Source organism: Leishmania mexicana, chromosome 8, assembly GCF_000234665.1.
Source record: "Leishmania mexicana MHOM/GT/2001/U1103 complete genome, chromosome 8".
NCBI lineage: Eukaryota > Euglenozoa > Kinetoplastea > Trypanosomatida > Trypanosomatidae > Leishmania > Leishmania mexicana.
In genome coordinates, this window is record NC_018312.1 from 1,617,802 (window position 1) to 1,634,228 (window position 16,427).

Below are 16,427 nucleotides of genomic sequence, written 5' to 3' on the forward strand. Positions count from 1 at the left end.
GCCTCTCGCTCGCCTTTCTTCCATCATCGCTGCTGCTGCCGCCTCCTTTCGCCTGCCGCAAGCACCGACACACACACACGCACACAACCGAAGAAGTGGGCAAGAAAGGGTGAGGGTGGCCTCCCTCTTCCTCCCTCCTCACCGACCGCAGCGCCGACGATGGCACGAGAAACCAACGTGTTGATGGTCAAGGACTTAAAACTATGTTTATGTGTGCGTGCACGTGTGTGTGATAATCTTCTCGTGGACGTCTTCCCTGTGCTTGGCTGGCTTGGCGTCCCGTGTCTTCTCTCCTTCCACTATTTTGGGTTTTTGGTGGTTTTGTGTCAACCCGTCTAAACGCATTCACGTGTTTCGGTCCTCTACAAAACAGAGCAGAGGAGGGAAAAGGGAGGTCGTTGTGTTTCCCCCCTCCTCCCTCCTCTACCTACACGCACACAGACACAGACAGCGGCAGACCTGCCTCTGATCCAACTGGGAACGTGGCAGCGCAGGCGACGTGATCCATGACTGAGAGTCGCACATCCTTGGAGGCCTTGCGAGGGTAGTGGCGGAGAGGGGGAGGGGAACAAGGGAGGAGGCGTGGGTCACGTCAAGTGTGAACTCTGTCTCGCCTCTCTTTCTCTCTCGAGGATCCCGTGGAATATCTTTGTTTAGTGCGGAAATCTGCGTTGCCGAGGGATTGCTGGTTCTTTCGCCGTTCTCTCGTTCTTTGTCCAAGGGCAGCCTGGGATACGGGGCCACTCGCTGGAGATGCTCGTGCGACCCTTTTCTGCGTGGGCTTGTGGGAAGAACAGCCGAGGAAAGTATACCACCGCCACAACTCCTCCTCTGCCGTCTTCTCCCCTTTTGCACGCTTCTCTCTTTCTTGCACCTCTACCCGCCTCCTCCTCTGTTGCACACACACCCACGCCTTCGCATCGGAAGAGGACGCCTTAGAAGACGGAGCGGCCAAGAGGTAAAGAGGCCATCTCGTTTTCGCTGCGTGCGTGCGTGTGTGTGTGTGAGCAGTAGCGCACTCGTGCGCCGGCGCAGCTCTCGGAACGCTCTCGAGCGACTCGTCTCCCCCCTTTCCCTAAAAAAGAGATTCATCTTGCTTTTCTTTCTTTGTGTTGCGCGTGCAACTGACGGACATAGAAGCACGCACCCGCACCCACACGCACACAGTGGCATCTTACTCTTCTGCTTCCACGTGCGTGCACGCATTCGGTACGTGATACAACTCATAGATACACACACGCACACGCACACCCTGCTGTGTGTCCCTCCTCCCTCTTTCTTGCGTTTCTCTCATACACGTACGCATTCCGTCTCTCCTTTGTGCGTCTCCCGCTTAGTACTCCCCCCCTTCCCCCATCAACCTACTTTGCCACACTTTTGTTCACAGATGACGTCGCTGACTCTCAGAGAGATCGGGGTCACCAACAACGTAGGAGATGATCACGACGTCCTAGAGCTCTTTGCAGCGTGCCGCGAGAGCGTGGTCCAGGTGGCGGTGTCGCACCTGCTGCCAGATCATGTCGCAGTGACCACGAGAAATGGTTTTGTCGAGCTCATCGACACCGCCACTGGTGAATTTCGTCTTTTCCTGACGTATCTCGACCGAATTCCTCTCGATGCCTCGCTGCGGTGCTTCTCGCTTGTGCCTAGCCTCTACGCGGCCTCGCAGCAGCATCACCATCGCCCTCGTCAGCACAACCTCCTCTACTCCCTCTCCTACTCCAACGAGCTCCTGTTGGGAAACGTGGAGACGGGCGCGGTGCGTGTCTTCGCAACGTGTGAGAGCCGACCCAGTGTGGTGGAGTGCGACGGGGACTACATCATCTGTGGCGAGGGGACCGGACAGGTGACGGTGTGGCGCACGAGTGTGGAGGAGGAATGGGACGCGCGATATGCCTCCAGCTCTGGCGCATCCACTTTCCTATTGCCGCCTCTGTGGAAGGCTTGTCTCTTTGATAGCACCGTCGTCTGTGCGAATCTCTATCGAGATCAGCTCGTGTGCTGCTCGGCAGACTACCGCTGCGTCGTGACGTGCGTGGAGGACGGGGTTGTGCGCGCCATCCTGCCCCTCGATCTGAACCAGGCGGTGGCTGTGTTCGCTCTGACGATGCCATCGACGGCATCGTTGCTGCACAAAAGCCTAGTCGTGTGCCTCACCTCGCGTGTTTCCGTCTTCACATCGAGGCCAACCCGCGACACGGCTGGTTCAGCGCAGCTCTCCCCGTCTTCTGTACCGACGGCAGAGCACTTGGAGTGGTGGACGCGCCAAGGGGACTGCGTTGTCGGACGAGAGGAGGTGGCGTGTGCTTCATGTCTCGGGGGCTATCTGGCAGCTGGCACCATCTCTGGGCTGGTGCTACTGTACTCCTGTGACGCTGCCGAGTCGCTGGTGAAGGAGTTGGTGCGCTTCAACGTCGGCTACGGCGTCACGGGCATGCAGCTTTTCCCCAACGACACACTCCTTGTCGTCACATCGGTTGGGGATGTCTGGCGATGGCCACTGTGCGATTTGCTGTGCGACGCGAACGCGAGCGGCGCAGAAGGCGAGAAGGATGAGGTGACGGAGGCGGAGCCGACGGCCGCTGCACACCAGCCTCCGCTGCCGTTGGCCGCACCACGGGTGCCAGCGGCTCCGCCTCCGCAGGGTAAAGCTCTGCATACTGAGCCGCGTGTGCCTACCACCCCGCACGAGGTGAGCTACACTCAGGAGGGTGACACAGAGGACCGCAGCTTTTCAGCCCACAACACCTCGACTCTGGCACACACACCGCAGAGAGAGCGCGAGGGAACCGCAAAGGTAGAGGAACTCGTCACGGCAGTATGTGTCGGCGCTGACGTCTCTTTAGTTGGTGCCCGCAGTGACGCTGAAGAGCAGGGCACCCCATCGGTACATCTCTCTACTGCATCTGGGTCTCTTCGGGCCTTGAGCGCTTCCTCCGAGGACGACGGTGACGAGGACCACCCGGACGAGCGCGGCAACGACAACACAGACATGGACGCGCGCCGCGCCGAGCCAGCGACAGTTTCGTGTCTTCCGCCGCCGCCTCCGCTGGCGTCGCCGGCGGTTTCAGATAAGTCTGAGGAGAAGAGAGGCGTCGGTGGTGTGGCTCGATGCGCCACTGAGTCTCAGCGGCGGACCCTCTACGACCCGGAGCACAGCACTGAAGAGGTGGAGGTGATGGACGTGGACGTGCCGTCCAGTGCTGCTGGAAATTCGGCCGACCTAAGTCACGATGGCCTGCGCATCGCTGTCTCACCGCCTTCCACTGCAAACACCACCGCCCACCACGACGCAGCGTTGGAGAACAGTGGCGCAGACGTACCAGAGGTGGCAGCGAGGGGGTCAGCTGCAGGCGCAGCAGCAGTAGCAGCCAAGGAGGGAACGATCAGTGCCAAGCACATGCAGTCCTTCCAGAGCAACCACGGCGACCTCCGCGACACCGTCAGTGTGACGCAAGGTACTGTCCACACCAGCCCAGGTATTGCAAGCAGACAGGGAACGGGCATGAAGGCTGCCGTGGACGACCTGGAGCTCGAGTTCGCGCACGCAATGAAGCGACTGCTAGGGCCATCTGTGGGCGTTGAAGGCCTCCGCAAGGACCGTCGTATGAATCCTCGAAAGGTGGCTGGCGTTCTCGCCAACCTCACGAACCAGCAGGCAGCCGCAGCGAGTGGCAAAGGGCTCTCCCATGAGGCACCATCGCAGCCACGTGCACTCGAGGGGCCGAACAGTACCAAGTTGCTGGAGGAGAAACGTGCAACGCTAGAGGCAGCCGCATTCGACTTTGACGCGTACCGGCATGCTCACCGCCTGGAGGTGGATGCTCTGCAGTACCACCACCCTGTGCGGGCTCCTACCTACACCCTGCAGGATCGTGTCTTTGATGCCGTTGAGTCCACGGGACGTCTTTGCGACAAGGAGGCCGGGAGAGCCACTGGAGCCGCAGGGAATGCCGCTGTCACTCTCCCCGCAGCGCCAGAGGATGAGCTACGCGACGTGACGTACGGCAAGGTGAAGTGGACTCTCGACCCTCACATCGCTGAGGAGCGTCGGCGTGGCGGGCCAGAGATGGCGCAGCACCACTGCGATGACTTGATCTTGTCAACTCTGTACCCCGCGAAGACCGCGGTGCTGTTTGCCGAGGAGGCAGCTCTCATGCCCAGCACAGTGTGGGAGGAGGTTCTCTTACTGCCGCTTCCGCTTCCCCCCGCTCCCTCCGTCTTCTAGGGCAGTTCACTTGGAGGGCCTTCCGTGCTTTCACGCATTTGTGTGCGTCTCGTTTCGCTCTTTCTCAGGCATTCGACCAGCCCCACTGCCACAAACACTCCATGCCACACTGCCACCGCCGCGGCCAACGCGGTCGCGCACGCACTCTAAGGGCAGAGAGGGGGGGGGGACAGAGGGAGGTTCCCCTCTTCAACAACGGATTCTTCTGATGCTTGTGCTCTTTGGGATTCGTGAAGGGTGCGCTTATTGTGTCCTTGTCATGGAGAGAGCGAGTGAGGTTGGGCAGGGGACGAGAGAGGGAGAGAGGAGCAGTTCCGCTTACGTGCTATGTCTCCCCCGACTTCTCTCCGGCGCGCATGTGGCTACGCACTTCGCATCAAGCTTGCGGCAGACGTAGGTGTTGCCTGTGTCCTCGCCGCCGCGTCGTCTGTTTGTCGTCCGTCTTTGCGTCGTGAGTGGATGCGGCTGCAGGCGATGCTTGGCCGCTGTCTGTCTGTCATTCGACGCGCTGTGCTGTGCCACCCCTCCTTTCATCGTCTCGTCGCTCCTCCTCTCCTCCCAACGTGAAGGGCAGCAACACCACGCACCGATGGGATACTTTCGCGTCACTAGTAAACAAACAGAAGGAGAAAAGAGGGTAAGCCGTTCACGGACTTTGCTCATGTCCAGCGTCTACACACACGTGTGTGTGTGTGCACCAAGCCTGCACCGTCTCCCTCCATCACCACCCACCCTTTCTCTCTTCCCCCCTGAAGGCTGCAGATTGCGCTTGAGGTCCGTGAGGGTGGCCTTGATGCTAAGGCCTAGCGCCTCCGCCCAATCACGCTTAGGTGGAATGCACACGTACACATAGACACGCACATACATACGTCTATCCACCTAGACTCTGATCCAGTTGCGTGGCATCGCCAAGTATCAGTGTTAGCATAATGAGCCGATACAAGGAGCTCCAACCCGCCATTGGCGGCGTCTTTCACCAGCGTGGCGAGGAGGTGGTGGCCCACGAGACGGTGTCAGAGATCAGCAGCAAGAAAAAGGCATCGACGCCGCGACTGCTCATCCTGTCGCACATTCTCGGCAGAAGCGGTAGCGCCACGCTCAGCATCGTCACGGTTGACCCAAGCGGACAGCGGGTGAAGATCAAGTCCGCCTTCGCCGTGGATCGGCTGGTCAACATCTCGAACGAGGGCAGCTTCGATGCAACCTTCAACTTTGGTGCCAGCGGCGTGCTGTCTGTCAGCTTCGAGTCACACATCCAACGGGAGATGTTTGTCGCTGCAGCCCGCCGCATCCGCGCGACGCCGTCGTCGTCCTCTGGGGTCCGTGAGGGCTATGCGGACCACCGACTGAGCACCATTCGCGGTGTGCTCACAGAGGCGGTGGGCGCTCAGGTAGAAGCTGACGCTGCGGCGCGCGTCCGGAAGCTGCGGCAGGACAAGCGGCGGATCTTCTCGACGGAGGAGGAGAAGCACCTGCTGCGCCACATTGGTAATAACGGGGCCGGGTTCGACGACATCAAGCAGTTCCAGGAGATTCTCCTTCGCCAGCAGAAGAGCTCCGAGCTCAGATCGCTTAACCTGCTGACCACCTCCGAGACTGCATGGCAGAAGGCGCAGCAGCAGGTGCAGGACCTCGTCCAGGACGTGGAGGAGGTGGGGCAGCGCATTGAGGAGTACTCGACTCACCTTCTATCCAATAAGAGCGTCCTTCAGCAGGTGGAACACGACAACAACACACTGCAGCGACGGCAGCAAAACCTGGAGGCCCTCTATGTTATGATGTCCGACCTGCGCGACCAACTACGGCTCGCGCCGACGACGATGGCGCTGCTGAGTCGACTGCGCACCGTACCAGAGGATGGCCTCGTGGCCTTCTTCTCCGAAGGCAGCAACGCGGTGACACTGTCGGTGGCGATGAAGCACATGCAGTGTGTGCTGCACAACCCGAAGCTGGACAATGACTTTCCTATCACCGCTGTCGCGGAGCGGAAGGCGTTTTTCCTGGAGCAGCGGAAGATGATCACGCAGCGGTCGAAGTCGTATATTATGGCCATCATCGGGTCCTTCGAGACAACCTACCTCGCGGACAAGTCGCGATACAGTCGCGAGGCGTCGCTTGTGTGGCGGCTGCACGTCGAGCTGGCGGACAAACTGCTGAACATCAGCGATGTTATCCGTGCACTGGACCGCATCGACGTGGAAGGCTTCAATAACGCACTGCGCAAGTATCGGACGAGCATGCAGAGAGTGTACGCACTCGAGATCACGCACTTCTTCAAGTGCCTCAAGAAGCAGGTGAAGAAGGTGAACACCTGGCGCGGCCCTTTTCTGCTTGGCACCTCCGAGTCGCGCAAGGAGGCCATGTCGATGCGGATGGAGACGGCCCAGTGTGGTGAGACACCGCACATGTATTCCCGTGGCAGCCAGTTAACCCCGGCGCTCACCCCTCGCATGATGCGGTTTGGTGACGACTCCGACTACGGGGTCGGCGCCGGTGGCCGGGCAGCCTCTGGACTTGGCGGCAACGAAGACCGCACACACCTCTCCGTGCAGTTCCCGTCCGTGGCAGACCTGAGCATGGAGGGCCGCATGCCTGATGGCGCAATCGAGCTGTACCAGAGCGCGAACACACTGCGCCGGCTGGACGCACGGGCCGAAACGTCGTCGGTGGTGAGCGGGATGAAGTCCCTCAACCCCGCCAGCACCAGCGGTGGGGGGTACGTGCGACCTGATCTCGCCTTCGCCATTGCGCTAGAATCGTCCGTGCTAGCGGTGATTCACGAAGAGGTGGTCCTTAGCCGCTGCTTCAACCTCTTTAGCGATACGGCAGAGAAGAACGGCAACGACGAAGACGCTGTAGCTTCCGCAAATGCCGGCGCCACCCCGCAGGCAGAAGACTCGTGGAGGACGGGGGCTGTCACTCCCAGAGGAGCCCCTGGGGCGGACCGCGCGCTGATGAAGCAGGAGTCCTTGCTCGAGCTCTTTGGCGGTGCCGATGCGGACCACCTCGTGCGCACTCTGCAAGGGACATCACGTAGCGCCAGCGCGCAGAACTCTCGCTCGAGCAGCCAGGACATCGGCCTGCCACCTCGCCCTCCTCCGGCAGGGTACGGCGGCGGCAGCCGGGGTCATGGCGGGTTTTCCTTTCCGCACCGTCGGACATTTAGCGCGGCGTCTTCGTCGGGGTACGGCCGCGAGGGCAACTCCAGCGACGGCGACAACGTGGACAGCGGTGGCCCTGTAGACGAGTCCAGCCGCGCCTCTCGCATCGCGCTGCATCGCAACTTCCTCATTCGCACCATGCGTGACCTGGCCCTTTTCTTTGTCGAGAAGTGCGACCGCATCTACTGTGTTCCCATCCTGTGCATGATACGCGCCTACCGTTCCACCGCGGCTGACAAGGCCATGCTGCCATCGAAGAGTGCCTTCTGTCAGGCAATGCTGGCAGAGGTGGAGACGGTGATGGTGGGCGGCATGATGCGGTTTGTGGCGGAGCAGACCGACTCTATTCACCGGTGCCGCAAACGGTACGTGGTGCGTCCCACGGCGCTGTTGCATTGCTTCTCTAAGATGCCGGCCCTCTTTATGCGGTTTGAGGCGGTTCACAACGCCCTAGCACGCAACGTGTGCGACCGCACCGAGTACGCCTCCATCGCGCTGAGTCTCGTCGATCAGTCCTTCGATGCCTTGGACCAGATTACAAGGGTGAAGGCCACCGGCGAGGACCAGAATGCGGAGCAGCTGAAGCTGAGCAAACTCATTGCGCAGAAGGTGCACTCCGTTCTGGATGGCGTGGAGGCGGACGTCCACTCACTCAAGTGGGTCTTTATTCAGCAGTATCGACATCAGTCGTTCTTCTGTGCCTTCTACTCGACCATGCCAAGCGACAGCTTTGCCGTGGAGTTGCTGCAAGACCACTACACATCGGCGAAGGAGAAGCGGGACCGCTACGAGGAACTGTACCTAACGCGTGTGCTCCTCGTGCGCAGCTTCCCGGTTTTCGGCGTCTTTGCGCTCTCCGCCGAGGACCTCTCAGTGATCTACTCAAAGGAGGAGCTGCGACATCACAAGGCCCTCTCCGCGGATGCGGTCAAGAAGGTGGTTGGTGGACTCGAAAAGGAGATGGGCTCCGGTGTGCGGGCAAGCGCGGCGCGGATGAAGAAGCACTTTTTGCACGATGTAGACCTCAACGGCAACGAGGCCTCTTTCCACACGACGCTGCTGCAGCGGACCTGGCAGCACTTCTCGGCACTGCTGCTGCACAAGTTCGACTTTCTGGCTGAGATGCTCACATGGCCGGTGTATCACGGCATTTCCATGCCCGTGACCCGCTCCGACGTTGTGGAGATGCTCGCGGCGTACTAGCGTGTGGGAGCCGTCCAGTAGCAGCAGCCCATGGTGTTGGCACGTAAGGCAGCTTCACCGCCGCCAACCTTGTGGAGTAGATGGGAGAAGCACTGTAGCGTAAGAGAGAGACGGCGCAGGACTTGCACTCCCTCGTCCCCATAAACACCTCTCACAGTCGGCCTGCTCTGCATGTCCCCGCGCTGCTCTACTGTTTGGTTTCGCTCTCTTTTCGCCATCCGGCTCTGCTCATGGTGCTCTTTCCCCTTCGACTCCATTTCGTCTGCCTGTGTACGCGTGCAGACGTATGCGGGCTCGTGTGTGTGTGTGTGTGTGTGTGCTTGCTTGCTTCTCTTGGCCTGCTCTCCGTCTCCATCTGCATGTGTCCATGCTTCTCCCTTCACTCTCTCTGTTGTGTATGGTACTCTTCCTTTTGTGTCGTGCGTGTATGTGGACGGGGGAGAGAGATGGAGATGAGTGGGTGGGGTGGCATGTATGCGAGCTTTCGACCCTCCGATGAAGGGCACACGCCAACGTGCACACACCCATCCACCCACCCACACGCAGAGGGAAAGGCTCATCTCTACGTTGCACCTGCTCGTCCTTGCCTGGTCTTGCCAGCGGTTGCGGGCACAGGTGCCGGAGAGGTTGCGAAGCGAAGACCCACAAAACGGGGCATCGAACAAAGAAGACCTAGCCGAGTGCAGGACGGCTTTCCTTGCCGTGATAGAGCCCGTGGGTGTCTCCACGAGCGACGACGACCGCCGTTTCATGTGCCCGCCGTCGCCTTCGTTTTTCTTTTTTCTTTTTCGTTTCGTCTGTAGCGTTTTCGATAAAAGGAAAAGCTTTGCGAGACGCACACGCACACACAGGTGCAACAGACGAAAGTGGAACGTGCGCTACGGCGGGCATATGCGTGTGTGTGTGCGCGCTTTGTTTTCTGAACGGTCGCGGGGCTCTTCGACACCCCCCTCCACTGCCCCTCCACGCCACCCTGCTGTCCCTCGCCTCTTTCCTCTTTTATGTTCTTTCACTCTCATCTACGGGTGCGTGGCAGGAGCGTCAAGGCGCGCCCCCAACGGCCCCCCGTACACACACGCACAACAACAGAAAGGAAAAGAGGTGAGACACCCAGGAAGCAAAAGGAGAGGGTGTGGTGAGGGGACACGCAACAATGCTGTGCACGACGCGGATGCGGCGTATCGGGATGCACATTCCCAGCGCCAAGGAGCTAGATGATCAGGTGCTGATGAACCGGCTACGCAAGTCTCGACCGAAAAGCGTCTTTTCCCTCAAGGCCCTCACGACAGGCCGCGTGCAAAGCTTCGTCGCCGCTGGCGGTATCGTTCTTGGCGCGGCCATGTTTCTCGGCCCGTGGCTGTGGGAGGAGGTGCAGGAGCTGATGGGCAGCAGATACGTGCCACTGGCGCCGTCGCAGATGCCCCACACCTCGCCGGAGTGGTGGGAGAACGAGTGGCGCAAGATGAACCCGCTCTGGCGGGCTGGCGAGTCGATGAGCGACTTCTTCGTCGGCCCCTATCGTTTTGTGAAGGAGCAGACGGGGCGCGACATGTCTTCTGCAGGAGATTTTGTACGCACCTCACCATCATCTTCGCTGTCATCGTTTGGCGCGGCTGGGGAGCAGCAGCGTGGCTTGTTGCTTCGACTCAAGAAAGTGCTTTACCGATCAGCGTCTTCCACTACTTCTACTTGTGTCACTACTGGCTCTAGTGGTGTAGAAGCTGCCAGTAAGGGTGGCGACTCTCGCCGCGCCACCGCTTCGGCCGTGATGGTGCCCAACCCACCGCTGATCCTGGTGCCTCTCTGCGGCGACTCCCCGATCATGCGCACCGCGGCACTGCAGGGGTTCGAGGTGGATGCGGTGGACTCCTCGCAGACCGCCATCCAGACAGCCGTCGGCCGCACCGAGGAGGGCCTGCCGCAGGAGCTCTACTCGAAGATTCACCTGCATTGGAAGAACTTCTTTTCCCCAGAGCTGTGGGAGGGACCGCTGAAGGGGAAGAAGTACGACGTCATCTACGAGCGTCAGGGCATGACGTCGCTAAACCGGGAGCAGCGGGCCGACTACGCTTATCTGCTGAAGCGCGCCATGAAGGACGATGGCCTGATCTACGTTGAGGGTATCTTCCGCACGGGACGGGTGAAGGGTAACAAGTTGATGGGCCCGCCCTACTCCCTGTCGAAGCGGGAGCTGCAGCAGCTCTTCCCCCTCAGCGAGGGCTATTATGTGCGGTGTGAGGAGAAAACGGATGTGATGCAGCAACTAAGCCGTGAGAACCGCATCCTCAAGCGCGTGCCCAAGGAGCTCTATGTGACTCCGTTCAGCTGCGTCGTGTTTCGTGAGGCCACCGTGAATCTGAGAACACGGACGGAGCCACTGCAGCACCCCGAGCCTCCGACACTGACTCCCCCACAAGAGGTCTTTGTGTGGTAGTCGCACTGCAGCCTTATCTTTTCTTTCGCTACGTTGACCTTCGTGCTCCCTGTGTTTACGAGTGCTGTCGCAGCTGCTTTTCCAGGCTTGGGTGTGACGCAGCGGGCCAACCTCCGCGCACGCGTCTCTCTCTACCCCACACAAGCACATGTGCAGGGGATGAAAAGAAGCGCAGGTGGTTGACAGAGGCACGTGTGCACACACGCACCGGTGCTCCCGCCCGCGCAGCTCTTTCCGGCATCCCTCTCTCTCCTTACCACTCAGGTCTTTTCGTCTGTGTGTCGTCGACGGCGCTGTTGACGACTTGGCTGGTTGCGTGTATGTATCACACTCGTGTGTGCCTGTGGAGTGGGAGGTAGACAGAGTAGTGGCGAAGCGCTTTCTTTTTCACAGCGTCTTGCCCTTCTCTCTTTCTCCCTCCTCACCAATGTTCGACGTGGTGCCCACAGGGTACCGTCAAGAGAATGCACGCACGCGTATCCCGACTGGGACATCAGGGGCGAGAGGGCACACCCACACGCATTCACGCATCTGCACTGTGCGTGTTGTGTGTGTGTCTGTGCGTGTGCCTGACGGATGGAGGGGAGGTCTACAGCGTGTAGCAAGACGTCGGTGCCATTCATATTCTTGTACTATATTGCCGGCATCCTCGTCTCCCCCACCCACCTCTCCACCTTGCTCCTTCTCGTCGCGGTATCTTGGCGCCCCCCACCCCCATGTCCTCACACCTCCACAGTCCTGCAGAAACAGAAAAAAGCCGTTTGGGTGCTCTCGAGTAAGTGCCCCTGCGTGTGTGCGTGTGCGATCGTCTTTCCGCCGACTCTCTCTCCTCGGTTTGGCCCCCTTCCCCCTTCCCCCTTCATCTTTCTCCGTCGCCTGTGGTGCACGTGCGTGTTTGGGATGCTCGCACACCTGCTGACCAACACACGCGCACACACATCTATCTATCTATCTATCTACATGTGTGTAGATCGATCGATACGCCCCACTTTACCACTCGCACAAAGTTTCCCACACCCTTCGACCTCCTCTCCGGACGACATCAGCATGCGTGGCTTAGGGGTGTTGGGACTGCGAGGTGTGCCGACGCGACGGCCGTGGCTCTGCGACGTGACGCGACGAAGCGGTGATATTTCGATGTGCTCGGCGGCCTCCACGTTGTACCGGTCTCAGGCGACGAGTCCGGGGGGTACGCCTCCTCTACCACCCTCCACCTCCTCTCCGGTGCCGGCGCCGGCGGGCGGCAACACCCTCTTCCACAACAGCGCTGCGGGGCACGGCACCATCCCGTTTGGCCGGCACTTGTCCCCCGGGGAGCTGGCTCTGCCCCAGCACCCGCGCGGGTCACATTTGTCGGCGCGCAACATCGCCACAGAGGCTTTGCAGATGAAGAAGCTCCATCAGGAGCGGGGCGGCAACCCGATGCTGGCTCAGCAGGCTCGCCGCGTGCTGTTTGCCACCTCGATCACCGGGCAGAACATCGACGCCCGCTCCGTCGCCCTTCTGCTGAACACGGCGGTGTACTTCGGCATGGAAAGCGACGCCCGCGTGGTGCGGGAGTGCATCGACTTCTGCCTGAAGAACGACAAGTTCATCTCGCTGGACATTATGCCAATCGTGGTGACGGCGTGCGCGACGCTCAAGTCGCGCGACGCGCGCGAGGTGATCGAGCTGCAGGCGATCAAGGCAACCAAGAATGCGCGCTTCCTCGATGCGAAAGGGGTCACCAACATCATCAGCGCCTTTTCCAAGACGGGCATCAACCATGAGAAGCTGTTTGGGCTGCTCTCGATGCGTGTTCAGACCCTCGCGCGGGTCGGCGAGTTTGAAGCGGCACACCTTGTCATTCTAGCGAACGCCTTTGCGAGGCTGCGCTTTAGAGAACAACACGTGTTCGGCGCCATCGCCCGGCGTGCCATGTCACTGCGGGAGCGCGTCACCGTGAATGAGCTGGTGCCCCTCATCAATGCCTTTTCAAAGGCGGGGCTCAAGGACCCGAAGTTGAGCAAGCGCTTCGCGGGAAAGGCGATGGAGTACGTGGACCAGATGAACGCCGAACAGGTGGCGATGATGTTTCAGGCTTTTGCCTACTTTGGCATCCGCTACGATCAGCTCTTCGGCGTGCTGACCAATCGTGCTGTGGAGCTAATCGACGAGTTCAACGCGCAGTACATCAGCACCACGCTCGCCTCCTTTCAACGCATTGGCATCAACAACCCCGAGCTGTTTGACAACCTGGCCGAGCGTGCGCTTGCGGTGGTTCAGGATCACGACGCGAAGGATATTGCCTTGACTGTAACAGCTCTGGCGCACTTTGGACTCAAGGATGAGGAGCTGTTCAAGCGTCTGGCCTCGCACGCCGCGTCCATTGCAGACCAGTTCGATCCAGTGGGGCTGGTGAACACGATTCATGCGTTTGCTCGCACCTTCTTCCTGCAAGAGGACATGGTGGTCGCCCTGTCGGAGCGCTGCGTGTACGTGTGCCGCCACCTCGATGCGAATCAGGTGCGTCGCCTGCTCTGGTCGCTCGCCAAGTTCCAGGTGAAGGACCCCCGTATCCTTACCCCGGTCTTCAACCGCTGCCTCACGCTGCATCAGGACTTCTTCTCCGACCCGATGGGTGGGGAAGAGATTGAGGAGATCTTCGACGTCTTTGGGCCCAACTTTTGCCCCCCGCTCTACCAGCTCTACATGTCGCGAGGCAACGGCGTGTAGAGCGGCCTTTGGCTGCTCTTGTGTGCGCTCTTGTGCCCCCCCTCTGTGCACGTTGTGGGGAGGGGCTCGAGGTCGGCCGGTGGGCTTTTGGATGCCATTCACTGATTCTTTCACTTGTTGGTCGTTGTTGTCTTCACACATACTTCCTTTCCTTGTGCTTGGTGCACATGCGCCGCGCTCGTGTGCATGGCAAGTGGGGCTGTCACGCTCTTCTCTCTTGCATGCGCATTTTGGCCCTTCTCCTGTTGCCCACACGCCCCCCTCCTCTCCCCGGCTGCACCAGCGGGGCAGTGAAGCTGCTTGTACGGTGTCCATGGGGGGTGACTCGACTTGGACGCCGGTGGGAGGGGAGGAGGCAATACGAAGGGAGGGCAAGAGAGAGCGAGGGGAACGAAATGAAGTGAGGTGCCGACGCGGATTGGCTCACGGTTTTCCCATGTGTGCGAGTGTGACTGTTGTCTACGTGTGTGCGGGTGTTCGTCGGTTGAGATCTGCCCACGGCTGTCTCTCTCTCTCTGGGTGTTTCTGTGGTCTCACTGCGTGCGTTGCGAGAAGCCTCGTGGGTTGCGGATAACGCCGTCGAAACGAAAGGAGAAGGCGCTCCTTTGGGTCAGTCGACGTTGCCGATGCCATACTCCTGCATGCGCACGGTTTCACGTCAGCACACATACATGCACACACACTCACACACACACACACACATACGGTGTACGTATGTCTGCTGCATAGGACGCCCGCGTCACTGCAACTCTTGGAAGCAGCGGGTCCGCCGCAATTCAGGACCCCTCAGCTTCTCGTTCCAAGACACTGTGTGACGCCGCCTGCCATCATGCCATCATCTAACGCCTCTCCCCCCGCCCTTGCGGCGTCGACAACGGTTTTACATTCCCCCTTTCTGTTCCTTACCCTCTCTCTAACCGCCTCAGATGCCGAGAGTGTCCATCCCCCACCTCTCTCGCCCCCTCCCCTGTCTCCCGTCACCTCCTCGCGCCGGTGATCTGTCACGCTGGTCAGCCGGAGGGACAGCAGAAGGCACGGACGAGAAAAAGAAGGAGAGAGGTCGTGTACTGACACACGGACACACCCCTCAGAGTATTCGGTCGACATTATGGAGCCAAACCCCGACGAGCCAAAGAAGACGTCGTCGGTGCGGCAGCTGCTGCGCCAGCAGCGCGAGCTGCAGGAGATGCGCAAGTTCGGTTTAGCACCGCTCGCCGTGGACACGGAGACGCACCAGGAGATCAGTCCCAACATCCCGGAGTTTATCTCGCGTGCACCGTGGTACTACGGGGCAACTGGCCCCACGCTCGTCCACCAGCGAAAGCATGGCGACAGCGCCACTGAGGTGTCGGACGAGGTGCTGGATGAGAAGGTTGATCGCATTGTGGTCAAAGGGCAAGCATCTCGCTTCACTGCTGGCGCATGCAAGAACTGCGGCTCCCGCACCCACAAGACGAGCGAGTGCTTCCAGGCGAAGAAGAAGGTGGGCAGCGTCTACACGAATCGCGTCACCGGGAGCGACATCGAGATGCACCAGGAGGCCAAGACGTACTCGCAGAAGCGAGACCGATTTGTGGGCGAGGTCGGTATCGATCTAATGCGTGGAGTGCGTCAGGACCAAGAAGACGACAGCGTCGATGTCGCGGCACCGGCAACGGCGCGCCACCGTCCCGAGGACGTCTTTGGGAGCCGCACCGCGCAGCACGGTGGAGTGGAAGTAAAGGAGCTGCCCAAGTACCTGCACAACTTGGATCAGCAGGACGGCCTCTTCTTCGACCCGAAGACCGGCTCGATGCGCGCGAACCCGAACGCGGGCGACTCGACCAAGGCTTTTCGCGGAGACCTGGAGCGCTACCGCACTGGTGACTACTACAACTACGTGGAGTCGCAGTACCGTTTCTTGACGGGACAGTCGAGGTCGTTTGTGGACTTCGAGTTTGATGATGCGATGCGCAGGGCACGCGAGCAGCAGCAGGAGCAGCAACAGCAAGAGCAGGACAGCACTAGAGGGCCAGTGACGAAGGTGCTGACAGAAACGCCGCAAGATGTACTCTTGCGCTCCTTGTACGGCACAAGTCAGCCGAAATTCGACTTGGATGTGCTACCGTCATCCACCACCGAGAGCAAGACAGCTGCGCCATCCTCATCTCCTGCACCACCGATCGACGCACTCACCACGACGGCAACTGGGACAGCGACAGCGCACTCCAGTGTCCAGGCAGCCTCCCTCTCATGGGTGACCACGCGCAACGGCCACGCCGCCGTGTACGGAAGCTACTTCGATCCCATACACTTTCGCTGGGGCTACGCGTGCTGCAAGAGAATGGGCAAGGACGCAACCGACTGCAGCGCGACGCACGCGTGACATGGGCTGTAGAGTGCCTTGCTTTTCTTTTACGTGCTATCCTCGCGCAGGCGTGCGCCTCTCTCTCTTGCCCTTCTCACGCACACGTTTCGCATCGACTTGCTCAAAGCACGACATCAACAGCTGAGGAGAGAAAAAGAGCGCACAGAAGGCGCCACACCTTTGGCGCCTGTGTATATGTGTGCTTGCGTGCATGTGCGCGTGTACGCATCCGTGCCCGCCCTCCTCCTCATATTTTCTCTCGTTCTTCACGTCTCCGGCTGCCTCGTTGTCCATTTCCCTGTCTGTCTGTCGTTCGTCTTGTTCCTCTCTCTGCGCAGG

General features: G+C 60.1%; 5 protein-coding genes across 5 annotated transcripts; all 5 read left to right on the top strand.

Moving 5' to 3' along the window:
* Positions 1 to 1,387: 1,387 nt before the first annotated feature.
* On the top strand, positions 1,388 to 4,228 carry LMXM_08_1140 (conserved hypothetical protein; the record flags this gene model as incomplete). The annotated part of the gene is made up of 1 exon (XM_003872616.1): positions 1,388 to 4,228. The coding sequence occupies one exon, from the start codon at positions 1,388 to 1,390 to the stop codon at positions 4,226 to 4,228; it is 2,841 nt and encodes a 946-aa protein (XP_003872665.1).
* A 929-nt stretch (positions 4,229 to 5,157) lies between these two features.
* LMXM_08_1150 (conserved hypothetical protein) lies at positions 5,158 to 8,592 on the top strand (the record flags this gene model as incomplete). Its single annotated transcript, XM_003872617.1, has 1 exon — positions 5,158 to 8,592. The coding sequence occupies one exon, from the start codon at positions 5,158 to 5,160 to the stop codon at positions 8,590 to 8,592; it is 3,435 nt and encodes a 1,144-aa protein (XP_003872666.1).
* Positions 8,593 to 9,745: 1,153 nt separating this feature from the next.
* Positions 9,746 to 11,026, top strand: LMXM_08_1160 (conserved hypothetical protein; the record flags this gene model as incomplete). Its single annotated transcript, XM_003872618.1, has 1 exon — positions 9,746 to 11,026. One exon carries the CDS (start codon positions 9,746 to 9,748, stop codon positions 11,024 to 11,026), a length of 1,281 nt encoding a protein of 426 aa, XP_003872667.1.
* A 1,386-nt stretch (positions 11,027 to 12,412) lies between these two features.
* On the top strand, positions 12,413 to 13,741 carry LMXM_08_1170 (conserved hypothetical protein; the record flags this gene model as incomplete). The annotated part of the gene is made up of 1 exon (XM_003872619.1): positions 12,413 to 13,741. The coding sequence occupies one exon, from the start codon at positions 12,413 to 12,415 to the stop codon at positions 13,739 to 13,741; it is 1,329 nt and encodes a 442-aa protein (XP_003872668.1).
* A 1,108-nt stretch (positions 13,742 to 14,849) lies between these two features.
* Positions 14,850 to 16,106, top strand: LMXM_08_1180 (conserved hypothetical protein; the record flags this gene model as incomplete). Its single annotated transcript, XM_003872620.1, has 1 exon — positions 14,850 to 16,106. The coding sequence occupies one exon, from the start codon at positions 14,850 to 14,852 to the stop codon at positions 16,104 to 16,106; it is 1,257 nt and encodes a 418-aa protein (XP_003872669.1).
* Positions 16,107 to 16,427: the final 321 nt, after the last annotated feature.